At 36.1% G+C, this 20,204-nt stretch overlaps 1 protein-coding gene and 1 long non-coding RNA gene across 3 annotated transcripts in view; one reads left to right on the forward strand and one right to left on the reverse strand.

Moving 5' to 3' along the window:
- The first annotated feature begins 44 nt into the window (after positions 1-44).
- Kat80 (katanin p80) lies at positions 45-10,373 on the forward strand. 2 transcript variants are annotated; one of them, XM_072906678.1, is made up of 15 exons: positions 45-254; positions 1,157-1,287; positions 1,427-1,771; positions 1,865-2,052; positions 2,152-2,302; positions 2,378-2,541; positions 2,626-2,747; positions 2,986-3,042; positions 3,403-3,952; positions 4,239-4,542; positions 4,888-5,067; positions 5,145-5,221; positions 5,310-5,384; positions 9,363-9,482; positions 9,575-10,373. In XM_072906678.1, the coding sequence occupies exons 1-15, from the start codon at positions 221-223 to the stop codon at positions 9,705-9,707; spliced, it is 2,631 nt and encodes an 876-aa protein (XP_072762779.1). In that variant the 5' UTR covers positions 45-220; the 3' UTR covers positions 9,708-10,373. The 2 variants fall into 2 exon arrangements, with proteins under 2 accessions (XP_072762779.1, XP_072762780.1); XM_072906679.1 differs by lacking the exon at positions 2,986-3,042 and having other exon boundaries at positions 9,575-10,371.
- Positions 5,263-20,204, reverse strand: part of LOC140673631 (uncharacterized) — a 44,192-nt gene continuing 29,250 nt past the window's right edge. The window contains exons 3-5 of the long non-coding RNA XR_012048078.1: positions 7,719-7,839; positions 6,393-6,628; positions 5,263-6,089 (exon numbers count right to left, since the gene is read on the reverse strand). This is a non-coding gene — a long non-coding RNA (uncharacterized lncRNA). The remainder of the gene's footprint in view (positions 6,090-6,392; positions 6,629-7,718; positions 7,840-20,204) is intronic.

Below are 20,204 nucleotides of genomic sequence, written 5' to 3' on the forward strand. Positions count from 1 at the left end.
AGGAGGGGAGCGGACGCGACGCGACGCCACGCGTCGCGGTGTCCGGTCGCGAAAGGAAGAGGTGAAGATTGCCAAGCAGAAGAGAAGAGAAGAGAAGAGACGGCTGCTACTGCTGCTGATAAACATGTTACGTTCGCGCGAAAGGAGTTCGTACGAGGTGCGTCAACCGAAATCCCGAGCTGTCGTAGCTGTCAAATAAGTCGGCGCGCGTGGCACGAAGATGGCCTCGTCCACGAGGAGATCCTGGAAGCTCCGTAAGATCGTCGTCCACAGGGAAACCAACGTCCCTGACGCGTCCTCCAACGTCCACCTACGCCTTGTGGGAAACCCGCTCTTCTCAGTCTCTCCGTGGATCAACTCTGTCTCTGTTTATACAATCTCAGCTAACCACTGTTCCTCGCGGTTTCTTCCAATTATGGTTATAACCGACTCGTCAAGGATTTGACCCACAGCGAGAATGAGAAGGTCGTTTCTTCGCACAGAGGCAGGAGTCGAAACGCTAAATTATAGCGTTGTTTAATTCCCTGTGAACAAAAATTTATTTTCACCAATGATGGATAATTTTTATTTATTTATTTAATTTTTTTTTTTTTTTTTTAATTAGTCGAGAAAATTTGACCTTGCTTTTTTTTTTTTTTTTTTTTATAATTTAGAGGATATTAAAATAACTAAAAATGACTAACTACTATTAGTGAAAATAAATTAGAGAATTGTTATTTTTAATATTTTCATCGTGGATTCGTAAATAAACAGTGCTTGTTTATATGATTTGTTTTAAGTGATATTTTCTAGTTATCATAATTTGCTTGTCAATGATTTATTATATAATAAGAGTGAGAAATTATTTGTCGGATGAATAAAACAGAAGTGTTGATACTAAATTAGCATAAACAGAGAACTTTCATAAACCAATTTGATAAAAAAGAAATAATTTATATATTAAATAAAATAAATAAACTAGTTTTCTTTAACTGATATTATAAGAAGGATATTATATAAGCATATTTTTATATATTATATATAAATTTATACTTATTCATGAAAATAGAACTATATCTCTAATTTTTATCACGCTTCTATTATGTTAATATAAATATTAGCATACATATATGTATATTATCAAGAAGAGCTGTATGTTTTTCTTTTTCTTGCACAGAGGAATTTGTCGCCCACACGCCAAATGTCAATTGCTTGGCGTTAGGCCACAAATCTGGTCGTGTCTTGGTAACTGGCGGTGATGATAAGAAGGTAAACTTATGGGCCGTTGGAAAGCAGAACTGTATTATGGTAATTATCGCATAATCAATTTGTTATCATTACCAAATCCATTGAAAAACTTGCCGATATGTTTTAATCCAAATACATGAAACATTGTACAATAATGTTAATAATTTAATTTTTGTTTCTTTTTTTTTTATTTTCTTAGAGCCTGAGTGGCCATACCACTCCCATTGAATGTGTACGCTTTGGCCAGACAGAAGATCTGGTATGCGCTGGTTCACAGACAGGTGCGTTGAAGATTTGGGACCTGGAGCATGCCAAATTAGCACGCACACTAACAGGACACAAATCCGGAATACGTTGCATGGACTTCCATCCTTACGGGGAACTGCTCGCTTCCGGGAGTTTGGACACGGCGATTAAATTATGGGACATTCGTAGAAAAGGCTGTATCTTTACATACAAGGGACACAATAGGACCGTGAATAGCTTAAAGTTTAGTCCTGATGGACAGTGGATTGCCAGTGCTGGAGAAGAAGGAATGGTTAAGGTAAATTAAATTCTATCTTTTTGTACATACACGTATATACGTAATGTAAAATTATGTGTGAAAATGATGACGCTGACATTATTTTCCGATTAGCTGTGGGACCTAAAGGCTGGTAGACAACTAAGGGAATTTTCAGAACACAGAGGGCCGGCCACAACCGTTGAATTTCATCCGCACGAATTCCTATTAGCTAGCGGTAGCGCCGACAGAACGGTACACTTCTGGGATTTGGAGTCATTTCAACTCGTATCTTCCACAGAACAGAGTTCTTCGGCCATACGGTAAGCTGCAATAGTAATAATAATAATAATAATAATAATAATAATCTTACAACATAACGACTTGACGTTCATGCTAATTTTTTTATCACGATGTTATAGGTGCCTGTACTTTAGTCAAGGTGGTGAATGCCTGTTCGTTGGTAGTCATGACGTTTTAAAAGTTTATGGCTGGGAACCAAGCAGAACGTTGGACACGATACCTACCGGTTGGGGAAAGGTCCAAGACATAGCCATTGCTCAAAATCAATTGGTACGACGAGATACATCAAACAAACTATCCTTGTACGTGCAGTGTCGTTTTTATTGAGATATAACATTGTTTCAGATCGGCGCGAGTTTCCATACGGCAAACGTCACATTATACGTGTGCGACTTGAAGAAAGTTGCGCCACTAGGAGGAATATCTGCCGTCAGTTCGCCGTTCAGTCATGGAAATTCCCTGAGGAAGAGCTTCTCCAGGGAACGACCGATCGGATTGAAGAAGCACACGTACGTTTTGCAAAGATTCGATTTTAACGTTACATTCGGCAAATTTAGTTCGTTACAATATACATTTTTACATTTCGCTTACAGACTGGACGTACGAACGATAGAAGAAGCGGATAAATCCGGTACAGATCCGGAGGATGAGGCGACCTACGCAGACATACCTAGCGTGACCGAATACAGAGACATTTTCCAGCCGAGTAGGGCGTGTAAGTGGTTCGTTATATCCGTCTTGTAATGTCTCATTGTTCATTGAGTCTGCGACAAAAATATCCCTCTCCTAGTCTAACGTCTAATCTAATACTTCGTGATCAACTAGCGGATATACGACTAATAAACACACTAAATACACAGAGTGTCTCACATACACACACAGACGTATCGTCTAAACGTGAATGCAGTGTTGCATAGTTTGTGAATGAGCATGCCGCGCATGATATGTTTCAGTGTCTCGCACACCACCTCCTGAATTCTCCGAGGCTTCCCAGGAGCCTCATGATATAGGTGAGTTTTGTGCAATAACCTTCGCATGGATTACTAAACTGCTATATAATTCCTGACAGAATAAGTATAAATTTTACTATGACAATATTTGAATACTTTTATAAATATTTAAATATTAATATAACGTCAGAAAGATTCAATTTATTTAAAGATTGAAGAAAAATTCGACTGCTGTTTTTTAAAAATGTGAAAAAATTTTCAATTGAAAACAGGAAGACTGTTCAGTTTGCTAAGGTTTAAGCTTTAAACTTGCTTATATTTAGTGTGTGATATTACTTTACCTCTATAAAATCTCCAAATTTCTTAAAAAAGAGAATTTAAAGAGAGTAAGTTAGCATCGATATTGTTGATTTATTTTAGATCCGACGCAGCCACAGATATTACAAAATCTCTCTACCTCAATGTCGAACCTGAGCATAATAGAATGCGAGGAAGTGCCGCCGGTATCATTACCTTCCTCGCCACCTCCTCCAGCGCCCACGTTGTCTCTGATGAAGCCGGTGCCGGTACCGGTACGCGTTCAGCCAATCAAGTCGTCGCCGCCAATTCAGAGGAACCCGATCACATCCACGAGCCAGATCAGGGCGAACTTACAGGCAAACAATAGTTTAAATCAACGAGCCTCCAAGAATTTCGCGTCCATACCACCGTTGAGGCAGAACATCACACCGCTTCCGGGCAAAAGGGTAAACACCACCGATCAAGCGGTGCCGGCGCCACCCTTAGGACCGCAAAGATCGAACTCGACCCTGACGCCGCGTGTCGCGCCGATGGCCGCGGTGATTCCCGTGATGGACGACGGCAAGCTGAAGAATAGAGTACCTAGTCCGGATTCTCCGAAGTATTACCTGAAGAGGCAGAGCAGCAGGGACGGAGAGCAGCAGGGATATGAAAGCGATTATCCTGTACAGTAAGTGTCTCTTCGATATTAACATAGAAAATTACAATATTTAAAAAAATAGAATATTTATTATTAAATAATAGAATGTATTTTCGCATAAAAATGAATGACGATCCTTTTATATATTTTGGCCACGTAATAATAATGTTTCTTTAGAGTCTAAAATTTTTAGAAGAAATTTTTTTAGTGTTACAGAATATATATCTTTATGAATGTAAAAATTAATTGTAATAGACAAAAGCATTTATAACATTTTGTACCGCTTACCTTCTAAATAATTTTTTTTTTTTTACAGAATTAATAATATAAGGCACAGTCCATCCGATCCCGCGTTGAACAGGCCCAACACCGCGCAATCGAGGTCGACGTCGCTCAATCGAAATTTTACTACCTCAACCATGCTGTCGGCGCGTACCGTCTCCACGACCACGTCGTTGTCCACGAGGAAGCCACCTAATAAGGCGCAGATTCCGCCGAATCCCAAGGTCGACGTGCGCGTCTCACAAATAAGAAACAACGTCGAAGAAATGGATAAGGAGGAACTAGTGCCGATGAGTGCTGACAAGCCTTACGGCTTGGACGTGGAAAATTTTCTACCGGTAAATTTTCTCTTAAAAAAAAAAATATTTGAATCCTTCTGTAAATATTAATACAACATATTAAGATTATTAAACATATTAAAGGAGATTCGTAAAACTTGAAAGAATTTTAATTTAATTTTAATAAGAAATTTAATATAGAAATATAATAGAAGAGAGAAATCATTCAATTTGCCAAATTTTACTTTTGTTTTTTTACTGTGATATTTAACATAAGGCACAGTTTTTTTTTATTAATTAACTTCAAATTAATTATATATCTACAAATATTTATTTATTTTATTTTTAAAGTAATGTTGAGAGATGTTTTTAAGTTCTTATGCGAAAAAAATATTTGTTTTACAGCACAGTTACACCGGTTCCACATCGTTAGGTTATTCTCAAATGGGTGTGCTGACGGAAATGTCGGAGGCTGAAGTGTTAAACAGCATGATGCGCAGTCATGACTCGATGATGGCAGTACTTAAAAGTCGGCATCGCTCGTTACAAATCATATATTCCCTTTGGCATAACAAAGACCTCAAGGTAGTCATTTATCTAATTCATGCATGAATTGAGAGATACAATTGTATGAAAATTATAATGTTATGTGTTAATTTCAGGCCGCGATGGAATCTGCGGTCGCGATGAATGATTTAGCAATCATCGTGGATCTCTTGGGTATTCTCACATTAAAACCGTACGTAAGCTTTATCCATTCAATGATTTCAATTTAATGGGAAAATTTTTTTCATTGCCAGGTGTATATATTTTCTTTTTGCTCACAGAACGATGTGGAACTTGGATCTATGCAATTGTTTATTGGGTCCCATCAGCGATCTCCTTCAAAGTAAATACGAAATGTGAGTACGAAATCATATTTTGCCTTGCGTTTCTTTTTCATTTACATTTTTGTATATATATATATATATTTTTTTTTTTTTTATTTATAATTTTTAAGAAATATTGTATATCGCACAAAGTATTTGTTCTCCTCGGAATACGACTTTCAAGCTCGCCGTATTTCCAAGTCGATTTGTTTTACTATTATGCTTGCGTCAGATAATTATATATTCGTCAGATAATTCGCATTCGATTTGCTGTATTACGCATGTATATTTAAGGATGACACAGTGAATATTCATCGTTTTTCGCTTTGCTCATCTCTATTATCGTCTAAGATTACTTCATCTTCAACGGTGAAACGCACACGCGCGGTATTGTATTGGAAAATCGAGACCCCCCTTTTCGAAAGGGGTTAGTGCGCTCTTCTCTTCATCCCCGCGTTCGAACAGAGTACCACACAGTATGGGAATGGCTAATTTGCCGAAGCAGGGAAATCTGAGGCGAACGTTAGGGCGGTGCGCGAAATTAGCCGAGACAATGGGAGATAGCGGCAGATGCAAATTCGACGAAGCGCGCGGATCCTTCCTGTATTGTTTGCGAGGCGAATTGAAATCTGAAGTGTCGCCCGCTCGCATATGCCGGTTGTGGTGCGATGACAGTGGACAGACATAGACAGCCGAGTGTCATCCTCAACGCCAAACGGCCGTCACGCGAATGTAAATCTGTCAAAAGTACAGACGTACGTTGCAGCTCCGATAATAATTTGGAAAAAAAAATTAAGAGAATAAACTTGTAAAATAAAAGTTGAAAACAATTTTAAATTACAAAAATGTAAAGAACTCTAAAATTTTAAAAAGATTTTCCAAAAAGTTCTAAATTATTATTATAAATTTGCAAATTTAGAAAATTACTCGATATAAAAGCAACTAAATTCCTTCTTGAGATGATTTATATTGGAGCAAATACTTGAAAATAGATATTTTTCATTCAAATTAGAGTTTTAAATTATCCTAATTGTGTACAACTTCCTGGGTGTTCAGCTATAAATCCGTGAGAGGAGGAGGGAGCTTGTCTTTTATATCCGTTTGACGTATGAAAGTGGGCGATTAACTGACTGCCCTCAGTTCCAAGCTGTTGCTCTGTCGTGACGTGAGGAACGACTGTTTCCTTCCGTATTTTATTGTAGACTATCATTATTCACCCTCGGCCTTTATTCTTCGTCCACGTGTTGTCTCGCAAGAATCATCACGCTATGTGTTCGCTGTAATTATCAAAATAGTTTCAATAACAATCCGTAGGCTTTTTTTTTTATGTGAATTTTAAAACTAATTATAAATTAATTTTCTTTTATTTTTATCAAAATATTTTATATAAAAATATCAAGTTATTAAAAAAAATGATTATTTGATTAAATCATTATATGATTATTAAAATTTAATAAAAGCTTTATTTTAATCACATGTATAATATTAAAAACTATATATAATTCATTTATATATTGTGAAATATTTTAATTGAATTTTCTTTTGTTATACGTATAATTAAAGTGCAGTATAATATTTATCGAATTTATTGTAATTTTTACGCCGTTAAGAATTTTAATATCGCTGTCTTATTCTATTAATCAGTTTTCTATATTTTTCAATCTCCCTGTTCAATCAGATCAGAAATCACTTTGATATTAATTTAACGATTAATTAATCGTGCGGAAAGTCGGTTATACTTCGGACGAATTTATGAAGGTTGTTCTCCCCAAAATTAGGCTTCAATCAAGTACCACGGGCAACTAACAACTTAACGAGCTTCCCGTTTCTTCTCTTTCTTTCTTCCCGGGCCTTTTTTTTTTTTTTGCTCTTTCCCGTCGAGTATTTATTACCCCGCACGTGTTGTAGCAAAGTCCGTACGTAATACATGCATACATTTACAGACTGATCCAGCTGGAACTTAAAAAGTTATTTTCTTTCCTTTAGCTATATGTGTTATATTATCCATTCTTTACTCTCTTAATTAATTTATCTTTTTCAACAATACAATTATATCTAATTTATAAATTTAAAAATTATATCTTTAAATAATATGGTTTTTTTATAATTCTCGTTGTAATTTTAATTAATCTCTCTCTTTACAAATTATTAAATAATTTTAGAAAAAACACTTTTTCACGGAATAAAATTTTTGTAAAAGATTACAGAAAATATGATATACATTTTAATTGGATTACTCATACTACAACGAGGCTGATTGCCTGGTATAATTTCAGTGAACCGGTTAATAGCACTCACATATTAGCACCCCACGCGTATATATACATACTTAATAATGTGAAAAGTGAATTTAAACTAATTACTTACCGCTAGGCAGCTGTCGTTTGTAGCGACTCGTAATAACGATACCGTCGAGCCGTTTGTGCCTGCCATTTTGCTCGATAATGTATATAATTTTCCATTAGCTGTTCTTAACTCCACGATTTGTCTAAAACAAAATAAAAATAATTTTGTTAATGAATTAATAACTTTCATTAATCTCCACATCTTAAAGAGAGAATTAATTACTCTGCTATTTAATATTTAAACATGAAAAGAATTATTTTTACCTAGTTTTTTGATTATTGTTTAAAAATAATTGATAGAAAATTGCATCCCTCTAATTGACCTACGAGATAAATTTCGGCAACACTTAGCATGTTTGCGTACTAGATTTGCGTTTTCACCAAGGAGTGCTGTTCCCATTGTACTTTGATTTCGCAATCGTCAATCGGGAACAACTCGACGACCGGCAAATATACACATCTCGGACAGCGGTATTATATAGTGGCAGTTTGCATATAGCTCGCTCGTCGCTTTCACGCCTCGTTCGTCACGGCCTTTCGTCCTGGACCTGGTGCCTCGTGAGAAAAAAAAAAGAGATCGTCGACCAGAATGTCCAGACGCGTGTCACGAGGGAGGGTTCGCGCCCCGCCCGATCGTTTTCCAATTTCGCGATCGCTTCTCGTTTCCCCTCTCTATTCGCCTTTTACATATTTATCTCTATAGATTTCGTTGGGGAGAAAAGAAGTACATTTTTTAAAATAAAAGGTTCACAATTATATCCGATGGAGAGATAAATAAAAAAATTAATTTGTTGTAGTTAATAATTTGATAATTAATATATTGATATCTAGATTACATAATAATCACAGATATCATATAATAATGTGGTAAGCTAATAGAGAGATAATAAATATCTCTATTTTAATCCCAACAAGAAGAATTATTAAATAAAAATTCAATGAAAATTGTCCTCTTTTATTATTTTATTTTTCAATAAAATATAATTTAAGTCATTCAATTTCCCCAGAGAGAGAACAGTCGTTTTTACTTTCCCAAAGTCACACGCGTGTATACGCGTCGATCGTATCGGTTTCCCATTTTTGTTACAAGCCGCGTAAAATTCGGCCGGTGCGTTTTACACGGGGTGCCGCGATCGATGGATGTTGCATTTATGAGCGCGTTCGCGATTCGTCTCGCCGATTCGAACGGGAGCACGAACCCTTTCTCGCCCATCCGTCCGAAAGCGAAAGCGTGCTGAATCGCACGGGCATGCCTTTCGTGCCTTTCATTATTTATTGGCGTCGTTGTTAGCGCGCCTAATAATAACGCTCGTTTTATCAAACGGACCAGGCGTGACCGGACCGGTGGGTGTTGCGGGACTTGTAACTTCTATCGTCATTCCACGACTGTTCCCATCCTACCCTTTCGACCGTTCTACTTCTGGATAAATGAGCAGTCTTGTAAAATAAATAATTACGCAATCAAAAATTGCTTACTTGTTTATTATTTTTCCTTTAATTAAAATGCGATCGTAAATTTATATATCTTTTTGGAATAAAATAATCAGGCCAGCCTAATTTTAGATTAATGAAAATGAGAAAAAGAACCGATATTTTTTTTTTTTTTTTTTTTTTTTCATCTATTATTACTATTTAATTATTTCTGCCAAATTTCAATCTGTTTCAGGTACATAACGGTAGCTTGCTCGGCATTGAGACTTATTCTTCGTAATTTCGCACCAGTGATAAAATCCAACGTGGAAGCGCCCCTTCACACGATCGGCGTCGACGTGTCGCGAGAGGAACGGTAAGTTCCTATTGGATATGTCACTTACGTCTGGACATTTTTCATTCGGAGCCTTGTCTTATCAAGAATCGTTTCCCTCTCTATTCTTTCAGGTACCACAAGTGCCTCTCTTGTTACGAGAAGCTCTCGGCGATACGGGCGATTCTGTTGAAGAAGCAATCGACGTCCGGCAAACTCGGCGCCTCATTCCGTGAGTTGGCTGTGCTCATCAGGAACCTTGAGTGACCGAAGCTGCGTCGTCTGAGACCCTCGTGAATTCGACCGCCACTATTATCGACGATCAATGACCGTCGGTTTCATCCTAACGACGAGGCTGTCACGACGGCGTGAAACAAACATCGAGAAGCAGTAATGAAGCCCCGTATCGTCGCCTCGTATCGAGGAAGACGCGTCTGTAAAAATTTATTCCTGTTGCTGGTGTTGCCGCCTTCATCCGCTACCGTCGATCATCTCCTTCGCATCATTGTCATCGTCTCGTCATCCTCACCTTCTCGTCTCGTCAATTCTCGGAGAAAGCGAACAAAATTACGGGATTCATTTTTTACTCATTTATCGAACGGCCGACGAGTCGCGAAGTTTTTGTCGTCATTTGATGGAAAAAAAAGAGAGAGAGAGAAAGAGAGAGAAGGAGAGTGTTAGTGAAGGTAAGGAAAGAAGGAAGTTTGTTTGAGGAAAAGTAGAGTTGAAGTGCGGGTGAAAGCGAGGAAACGCACTGTCACCAAATGTGTTTAATGCTATACTGAAGCATCAGGAAGGATCTTATATTGTGATTTTATAAATATATATAAATTTTCCTGGGTATTTTTTTAAACTTGTTTCTCTTTTATAGTTAGTTCAAATCAGTTTAAATGAAATTGTTTTTTAGAAACATTAATTCAATAAATACCCATTATTTATTAGTATTTTTAGTAGTAAATAAAACATATCGATTTAAAGAATAATTTAATTATAACTAATGAAAGAAAGAATGAAAAAAATTAAACTTTTTGCATCAACAATACTCTCTGTTTTGTAAACGTATATTATTTATTATAAATAAAATCATAAGCACAAAAGAGAAGGGATTTTTTAGATTCCGATGCGTCAGTATATTGATTTCGAAGCATTCGTATAGGGATTGATGATCGAGAACAATTTAACGAGCGTCGTTTTATTCGACAAAATATCTGCGTAATATAAAGCACAAAATATAAAGTTTTGCCGAAACAATTTGCGCGGATCGTGGCCGATATATTTTCTGCCCTTCTTGCCACAGATCACACTCAATCATCGAATGTACGGCTGAAATCAGTCTCAATCACGGAGGCGATAAAACGCGACGACGATCAACTTTGAGGAACGATTAACAAAAATGTAACCTAAGTAGATAGGTAACGTGTAATATACTTTTCTTAGCGTACGAGAGAAATTGTATTTTTGCAAAAGGTATTTACGTCTGTTCATTAATAAAATATTCTAATCGTAGGCGTATAATACCTTGACTTCTGAAAATAAATCGTAACACCTAAATAATGAGCCTAAGTGTAAAGAGAACTTGTACGCGTTTAAAGGGAAAAAGAGAGATTGAAAATTGGATGGGGAGAGCGTGTCGAACGATTCGTGTTTTTATACTCATTTAAATTATTTTTTTATAAAAATATGTCCGTGATTTATGAACATTTTTACTCTAGTGTTGTTTGGTATTAAAAACAAAGCGTTAAATGTTGTCGATGAAGCGATGCGTTACATTCATCATATGCTTGGAAAGATTATTTGACAAAACTTTTTCTACTCAATATATTACTATCGTCGACATTTTAATCAGCGTCGAGGGGTATACGAAAGAATAAAATGAGAGAATACACCCCAATGAGAATATATTGCTTTGTGACATTTTTATTTTGTCATAAAATGACTTAAAAGGCAGTGATGGAATGATAAGCTCTAAGTAAACAATTAGTATCCGTTTATCATTCTGTAAAACAACAAACTCTCATCACAATTTACAACCTTGTAACGTAAATCTAATCAGTATTATGCCAAACAGTATTTATGCTGAATTTTTTACGCTCATTTTATTTCTATGCATTTAGAGCTAAGTGCTCTTGTGATTTCGATACTTTATCATCTAACATAACTGAAAATTGGTGTCAAATCAACGATTTGAAAACTAGAAGAATTAGTGTCAATCACTACCTTTTATCTCATCATGGCAATATTCTTATTTCTATATCATTGATTTATATTTAACTGTTTTTGAAATTGCGTTCCCGTGATAATATCAATTTGATAGGAAATGAATGATAATTTAAGATTACGATTTAGCTAAATGAATAAATAAATAGCAAAAGTGCCAATAATGTTTAAAAACCACCGACGAAGAACATTCCAGAACATAATTCTGAGAAATTTTCTAATTTCATTTAAATATTGCTTAATAATCTGTAAAACGAGAGTTTTCTGACATATTGTAAAATCAGAGTTATAAAGTTATATGGAAAAAAGATAAATGTGACATGGAGTATTCTTCATTTATTACTGTCGTCTTATAGTTAATATTTTATTACTGATTTTTTAGAATGTGTATTATTTAAATTAATGTGTGTATTAAATTATAATTTTTTTTTAAACACTTTATATTATATATGTCTTCTGCGATCGTTCGGCTTTCCCTTTCAATATAACGGAGGGCTTAATAATTATCCTAACTTTTGCTACGAGAGAGGATTATTTATCGTTATTATATAGCGTGCAATATTTGTGATCACGCGATTGTGCTCTATTCGCGTGGTCTCGAGAGAAAAGGTGCGTTGCACAATGTCTTAGAAAGACAGATAATACAATTTTCAACACATTGCCTCGAAGTATTATGCAATAAAGCGTACAACTCTTTCGTTATAATTTTACATCTGACGTGTTCTTTTTTTTTTTTCACCGAGATTTTACCCTCACAATAATAGTCTCGTTCCGATCCTTTGCGTTAAAAACGACGAACTTTCATTATAAACTCAATGAAAATAGAGATATATTAAAACCTATATATTAGAACGAACAGAACTGATTGAATTTTATTTAATTATACATTAGAGAAATAATTATATGCGAAAAAAAAATACGAAATGATAGAATGACAATTTTTTATACGAGTATAAATGATGAAATCAGTTTTCCATTTTTATACGTGCAAATTATTATAAATTTCCTGTTAAATATGTTTTTTGTGTTATCCTCAGTCCAGATTCTTAGTAATTTTACATACACCTAAAGCCTATAATTCTTAACAAACATTTTCGTGAATTACATTGCATTTTCGCAACATGATGAAGAAAGAGATGCGTTCGCTCAAGTTTCCAATCCTGATCGCCTTCGAAACGAGGGAAGGATTACGTGGATACTCGTCTGTTCCGTCCAACGTATTTTTATAAGAGAGGGATGAGAGAGTACGTTTGCGCGCGTGTGTGTTTTTCGAATTCTCCTGTAATTTATCACTCCGATCGGTATAAAAAAAAAAAAAAAAAAAAAAAAAGAACCGATCTTAATTTAAGCTTACGCTCGTACGTTGCGTGATATCGATTCTGATTCACGATGCGTAGCGAAGATCATTAAAAAATGTAACTCGACTCCGAGTCAGCGTTATTTATCGCTAATAATTCTCGAACGTGTGAGACATTTCGCGCTGGAAAGTATTTTATTATTTTATATGTTACTTTTATCGGATGATAAATTTTATTATTGTTTTACTTCACATCTTCTTAGTCCTTACAGCGTTATTCTTGTTTTATTTTAACATTTTAATTTTTATTTGTATCGATAATGTTATTTAAATAGAATAATAAACTAGTACGATTTTATTTATATCTGTGTCGTTTTATATATTTCCTATATAATTTTAAACGGATAAATATTGTTATACTATACTATATAGTTCAAAATATATTATCAAATCCTAGCAACTATATAATAAAGTAAGACAGTAGTATGATATTCGCAAAGTATGAGCGTCGTTAAAGATATACCTCTGTCTATTTTAATAAGAGTTGGCACTAATTAGTAGTGGCCTAATTTTCGGAAGCGATTTTAAGCGAGCACTTTTGATATCGACATTGTAAATATATTCCATTCCGGAATATTCTATTTTATATTTCGTATGTCTATCCACATATTGCAATTTTATTGCGATATACTCACGTTATCTCTTAGGCAATGCCTAGAGATTTTCCCTCATATCATATATTAATTTAGCGAATCTAATATCTATATTTTAATTAGTATTAATAGATAAAACTTTTACCGCAACTGTAAATATTCAGTAAATTAGAGCACACAGAGAAAAGAGATTAAGGGAAAGACTTTTCACCGTCTCCCGCTTTACTTCGCTGCACGTTTGCAATCCTAATTTCATTGGTGTAATAATTCGCTTCGATATATTTACAGCTGTTTAGAATATATGACACGATAAGACTCTCATCGTAATTCCGATCTAATAGATTAATCTAGATTTCACGAAACAATTCTTCAACAATCTTACAACTGCCTTAAAAAGAATTCCGAGAAGACAACTTTATTTTATCTGTGCCGATTTGCATGTAATAAGCCCGTTCATAGTCATTCGAATAGATTAATAATAATACTCTTTAACAAAAGAAAAAAATCGTATCAACTATTTTATTCTCCCTTTTATCCTTTCTTATCGCTCAAAAAAAATGATCTTGCAGGTTCAACAAAAATTTTCTAGGTGTAAAAAATTCACTGAAACAGATAAATTGTTAGCAAATATTGTGATACTGCATTCAATCAATTTAAATGACAGAGACAGAATTTATATCTGTATACTATTAGTGTAATTAGACAGAAAATTTGTCTGCGATGCCTATCTTTAAGGCTTATAATTGTCAAGGACAATTATATTTGTGATTAATATTTGGTAATGAGATCTAAATTTTCTACAGGTATTGCAAAAAGTAGCGATAAATTTTAATCGAGACATCTAGAAATCTATCTACGTTAGCAAAATATTTTTTTGAGTGATCCTTAATTAATTCCTAGAATTTTTGTTATGAAAGAATATTTTAATAAAAAGATAAAATTTTTAATATAGCAGATTTTTTTTTATGAATCGATAATCCAGTCTGTTGAGTCTCATCCATCAACGCCAGTTTCATTTTTATCACCTTCGCTTATCTCGTAAAAAAAAAAAGGGCCGTCGGCGACGATTATCAGTATTTGCATCGACACTGCCCTTTAAAAATCCGATCCTTGTCAATTCTTTCTTTTGTACCACGCATGACAAACGTACGTAAAGTGCGTAAAATGTTGCGTTGCCAAAGACGGATAGATTTGTGCATCTTTCTTGATATACTTAAAGGTAACGTGGGAACCAGGGAAAAAAGGATTCAGATCCTCGGGACGAGGATACCGTTACTCGCGAACGACACTCGGGATCTCGATCGACACCGTGAAAAATAGCGCAAATATTCGCGTTCTAATCCGTGAAATATCGCGACCGTTTAAATCACGAGGCACGCGTGGCGGCTGTTTGCATCTGGATTATGTATTCATAGGATTATACGAGAGCGCTTCCCCCTCTGGGGTGGCCACCGACAACCCTTCATCGAGATATCCGACTCGGCGCGATATATCGAGGTCTCTGATCCTTGCAACGAGAATTGATTTACAAAATTGGGGCGCAAAATTTCGGTATATAATAATTGCATCGCTTCCAAGATAGATTATTATTTTTTTTCCTGCACATTTAAAGTGTAATCGCTTCAGTACAGATATAAATTTTGTCTCTGTCATTTAAATTGATCAAGTGTCAAAATATATGCGGTATCACAATATATGCTGACAATTTGTCTGTTTCAGTGAACTTTTTACACCTAGAAAATTTTTGTTGAGATTATTTTGTAAGATTATTTTTTTTGACTGAGCCGCCTCCTCCTCGTTATAAGCCATTCGTTTTTCGAAATTATTATTGTCCTATCATCCGCGCACAAAATGATACTCGCGTCAGGTGCATCGGCGATGTCCTCCCACGATCAGGGCGACATTGTTGTGACGGTGATGAGTTTAAGTCTCCTTCTCTTGTCGTCACCTCGAGCGTCGAAAATACTGTTTTCGCACAATAGGCTGGGAAGAATGAGCCGTTACGCGGAGAAGAGGACAAGGCCGAGGCCTGGACCTGCATAAGCGGATTATCCCGGGCCGACGGAAAGCGATACCGATACACGCATCCACGTAAACACCCTCTACACGTACAAAGACGACGCAGCTTCCGCGTCCGAGAGAGCATTGTCAGGTCGCTCTCGTTGAAAGCGGTCCTCTCTACTGGTCTTTTTTTTGTCGACCAGACGGAAAACGCGGCAAATCTTCTCCGTTCTTCATCGTGTAATGGCTATCTTGTCAAGATCTTCTTCTTCCTTTCGAAGGAAACTACCTCCTTATTCACGTGACGAATGCAATGTGTATTTGGAAATACCTCATTTTAAATAGATATATAATTTCACACTTTCCCACCGGCGAAAATTCTCTTGCTTCAGCAATGATTATCTCGATTTTAGTTTTTAGAAAGTTTTTTTATAAATACTCGAAAATGTATCATGACAACGAATTAGAAAAATTTGAAACAAATCTTTTTTTATATCGAAATTCGAAGGAAATTTAATTTATTATTACTACTCATATTATTTATCTGTCAAAAGGTGCTTTCATAAAAAAAAAAAGTCTGTCAAAACTAAATTGCATAATTTTGTAATTTCTAGTTTTTCCTCACTGCTTGCTTATCTAGATATTTTTCGTTATCAAAATTATACAGCTCAATAAAAATGCAACACATTACCTCGCTCGTTCAGTCCACAAAAAAACCTAATCATTACAAAGGAATAGATTTGCAATAATTTACATAATTCTCAGCTTTCTCGCCGATTGTTGAATCTCTAGCACCTTCAAAATTCCGATATCTTCAAACGCGTGCATCTTGCACCAGGATCGAGCGTTTATCTCGATTTTAGTTTTTAGAAAGTTTTTATAAATACTCGAAAATGTATCATGACAACGAATTAGAAAAATTTGAAACAAATCTTTTTTTATATCGAAATTCGAAGGAAATTTAATTTATTATTACTACTCATATTATTTATCTGTCAAAAGGTGCTTTCATAAAAAAAAAAAAAAAGTCTGTCAAAACTAAATTGCATAATTTTGTAATTTCTAGTTTTTCCTCACTGCTTGCTTATCTAGATATTTTTCGTTATCAAAATTATACAGCTCAATAAAAATGCAACACATTACCTCGCTCGTTCAGTCCACAAAAAAACCTAATCATTACAAAGGAATAGATTTGCAATAATTTACATAATTCTCAGCTTTCTCGCCGATTGTTGAATCTCTAGCACCTTCAAAATTCCGATATCTTCAAACGCGTGCATCTTGCACCAGGATCGAGCGTGCACGCGATATGCGCGACGCACGCGATGCACGTTTACAGCAACGTTCGACCGTTTGTCATGTAAATAATATCTGCAGATAGACACCAGGAACCGAAAAGGGGCCCAAGCAGAAGGAGAAGGAAGGGAAGAAGTGTTTCAGGACGCTAAAGTAAAAAAAAAAAAAAAAAGGCAGGAACGACGAAAGTGGAGAACGCGAGTAACAAAGAGCCTCGCGCAGCAAGAAGAGAAAAGGGAGGTGGGAGCTCGAAGGGTGGCACCATTGTGCCTTTCCTGCGTGGTCTCTCCGTTTGCAATCTGGACACACGCACGCACGCATGCACGCACGCACGCACGCAAACGAAATCGTGCTGCAAAAATCATTGGCTCGTAAACGTAATCGGACCAGGGGGTGAGTCGACTCACCCTTGCGATCGGATTGGCTAATTACGGGGGGTAAGTGGAGGGAGACACGTGGGGATGACGTCACTGGGCGTGCTCGCGGCGCTATTGGCCGAGGCCGTCGAAGGGTGGCAGCTACTCCCTCGTCCCTATTTTTGCGACACCCGGTGTCTCTACGTCTCTTTCCGCCGCTCGTTGAGGGGTGCTCGCGAAGGGATGCACGATGAGAAGAGATGTCGGAGGGTGGAAAAGTTTTACGGAGAGGAAGGAGGAATGCGAACGAGGCGGAAGGGCGGAACTGCCCGCCTAGGGCACGGTTAATCGATAGGGTCTCGTTTCGGAGGGAGGGGTGGCTTTCTGTCGCGAGAAAGCTCAACCCTTATCCGGATTACGGATGCTTTTATTTTTAGAAATGAAAGAAGAAAATAGCAGATATAAATATTCTTGGATTTACCTAAAAAGACTTTATATTTAATTATATTTAATTGTTAGATTGTTTGACTTGATATTTTCGTATTAATTATCAATAATTATATAAATTATGATATAAAGATTAAATTTAAAACGAGATTATATGAAACAGGATATTGTATTCAATCTGCAATGAGATTGAAGAAAGATTTGCTTTTCTAAATAAAGATCATTTATTTTGCTCAAATATAATAACTATATTTAATATGCGATTTTATGATTCCATTTTCACTTTAGAAAATCTAAAATTCATAATAAAATTCGAGACAAACCGAAAGTTTGTAATTTTACGGTCGCATATCACACATGTATGTATATATTGATATATATTTTATTATAATTTATTAAATATTTTTCGTAATATAATGTATGAAATTACAAGTGAAAAATTTTATCTCTCTCCACACAATTCTCTTTCAATTAAACTGCAGCAAAAGAAGAGCACGTTTGAAAATTCCCGTATCCTTCGGTGAATATCGATCAGTTTGAGCTCGAAGGCTTCGAGAGGGTCCGTCAATCTTTCGCTCTCGTCAAGATACATGTGGAGGCTGGACCTAGCCAAGTCGTCAAGAATAATTCAAGGAGGTCACGCACGCGCCAGATGGGCCGCGTGCACTCTTCGCTTCTCGTACACGCGTGCACTTTTTCGAATATTTGCAGCTGGCAAGCGTGCGCGAGCAACGACGAGCACGTGGCTCCTTTAGCCGACTCCTGTCAAACTCCTTATTCGCCAGAACGTTGAAGACTAACCGTAACATTGAAAAAAAAAAAAAAAAGAGAAACAGAGCAAGACGAAGGAACGGTCTTTTCTTATAATTTGAGGGTAATTAAATTAATTAGTCTTCACATAAGATGTTTAAAAAGACTCAATTAGAAAAATATAATTGTTAGAGAGGGAAAAAACAAATATTTTTAAAATAGATTATTTTAGATTATTTTAATGTCAATAAAAAACAAATGTATGAGATATTTTATCATAGAAATTATCTGCAACCGGCTTCAACAAGTTCGTATCGTTAACTAGAGCACCGTGGAAATGTTATACATGGAATCGACGACGCGCGTGGTCGGCGAGTAACTCGACTGCTGGATATCGGGTTGCGATATCGATATCGAATTATACGCCGTCTTGAATCGATACTAGTGTAGGAAAAAGAAAGAAAACAATATAACCGGCTCGGATAGTCGTTGACTTCCTAAGTCGATATCTGTTAAATAGATACGTTACAAGGTCTGATTAAATTAATTACTAATATTAAATTACAAGCTTCCTTAACACAGCGGCCATGTGATAATTCTCCGCCTCTTTTTCGTAGCTATAAATGACTTAATCCTGTTGTAGAATTAAAACAGGATTTGTTAGAATAATTACGTGTATCATTTCTTATTATCGGAATATCACTCATCTGAAGGAAAGGAAAATCTGCAGATTTTTTAGTAAGAATTGATACAATCTTATATAAAAAAAAAAAATCAATTGCACATGACGCATCGAGAATTGAAAGAATGTAAATAAAACGAGTTTAAGGAGCAATTGAAATTAAAATGTAAAATTTAAATGTAACGGTGATTTATTGAAACATAATAATAGAAGTGACAAACTTATGAGTTGATAATAATAATTAAAATTAACTAAATAATTAAAATTAAAACTTGAAGAGGATTCGGATATTGGATCGAAACGTCAAAAAAAAAAAAGGGATTATTGTTCTGTATTTTTGAGGTTGATGGTTAAAAGCACTACCTGTTTTAATTTTAATTATTATTATCAACTCATAAGTTTGTCACTTATATTATTATGTTTCAATAAATCACCGTTACATTTAAATTTTAATTTCAATTGCTCCTTAAGCCCGTTTTATTTACATTTGTCAATTGTTATAGGAGCCATTAAAACTTTATTATTTGTTAGCTTGAAGAAATTTTCGATTGCAATAACGACACGTCGGCAAAAAAATTAGAATTCCCTTCTCGCTCTCGTAATGCCGGAAAATTCCCGTCTTCTCGCGTTACATCGCCGATCGTGCGAAATCGAGCGTGCTGGGAACGCGAATTTCGCGACGGCAGGAAACGCCGGCAAAAAGACGGGAGAGGAGAGAAAAAAGAAAAAAGGCTCGGAAACTACACCGTGGCCGGTCTCGATTACACGGTTACTTTGGCTTCGTCAATGAAGAGAAGAAACGCGATGGAAGACGCGGTGTGTCTTTGTCTTCTCTCTCTCCCTCCTCTCTTTTTCTCTCGCTCGCGTCGATCCGCGACGGCGAGCGAAACCGCACAAAGGAAACATCGCCGATCGCATCTCAACGGCTTCCTCACCACGTCCCTCCTCGCCCCCTTCGGCTTCCTCTCTTTCTCTTTTTCTCACTAGCTTTCCTTTTTTTTTTTACTCGTCCTCTCCTCCCGTGTCTCTCTCTCTCTCTCTCGCCACCCTCTACTCTCTGCGAAT

The sequence above is a fragment of the Anoplolepis gracilipes genome, chromosome 14 (genome assembly GCF_047496725.1).
Source record: "Anoplolepis gracilipes chromosome 14, ASM4749672v1, whole genome shotgun sequence".
Lineage (NCBI taxonomy): Eukaryota > Metazoa > Arthropoda > Insecta > Hymenoptera > Formicidae > Anoplolepis > Anoplolepis gracilipes.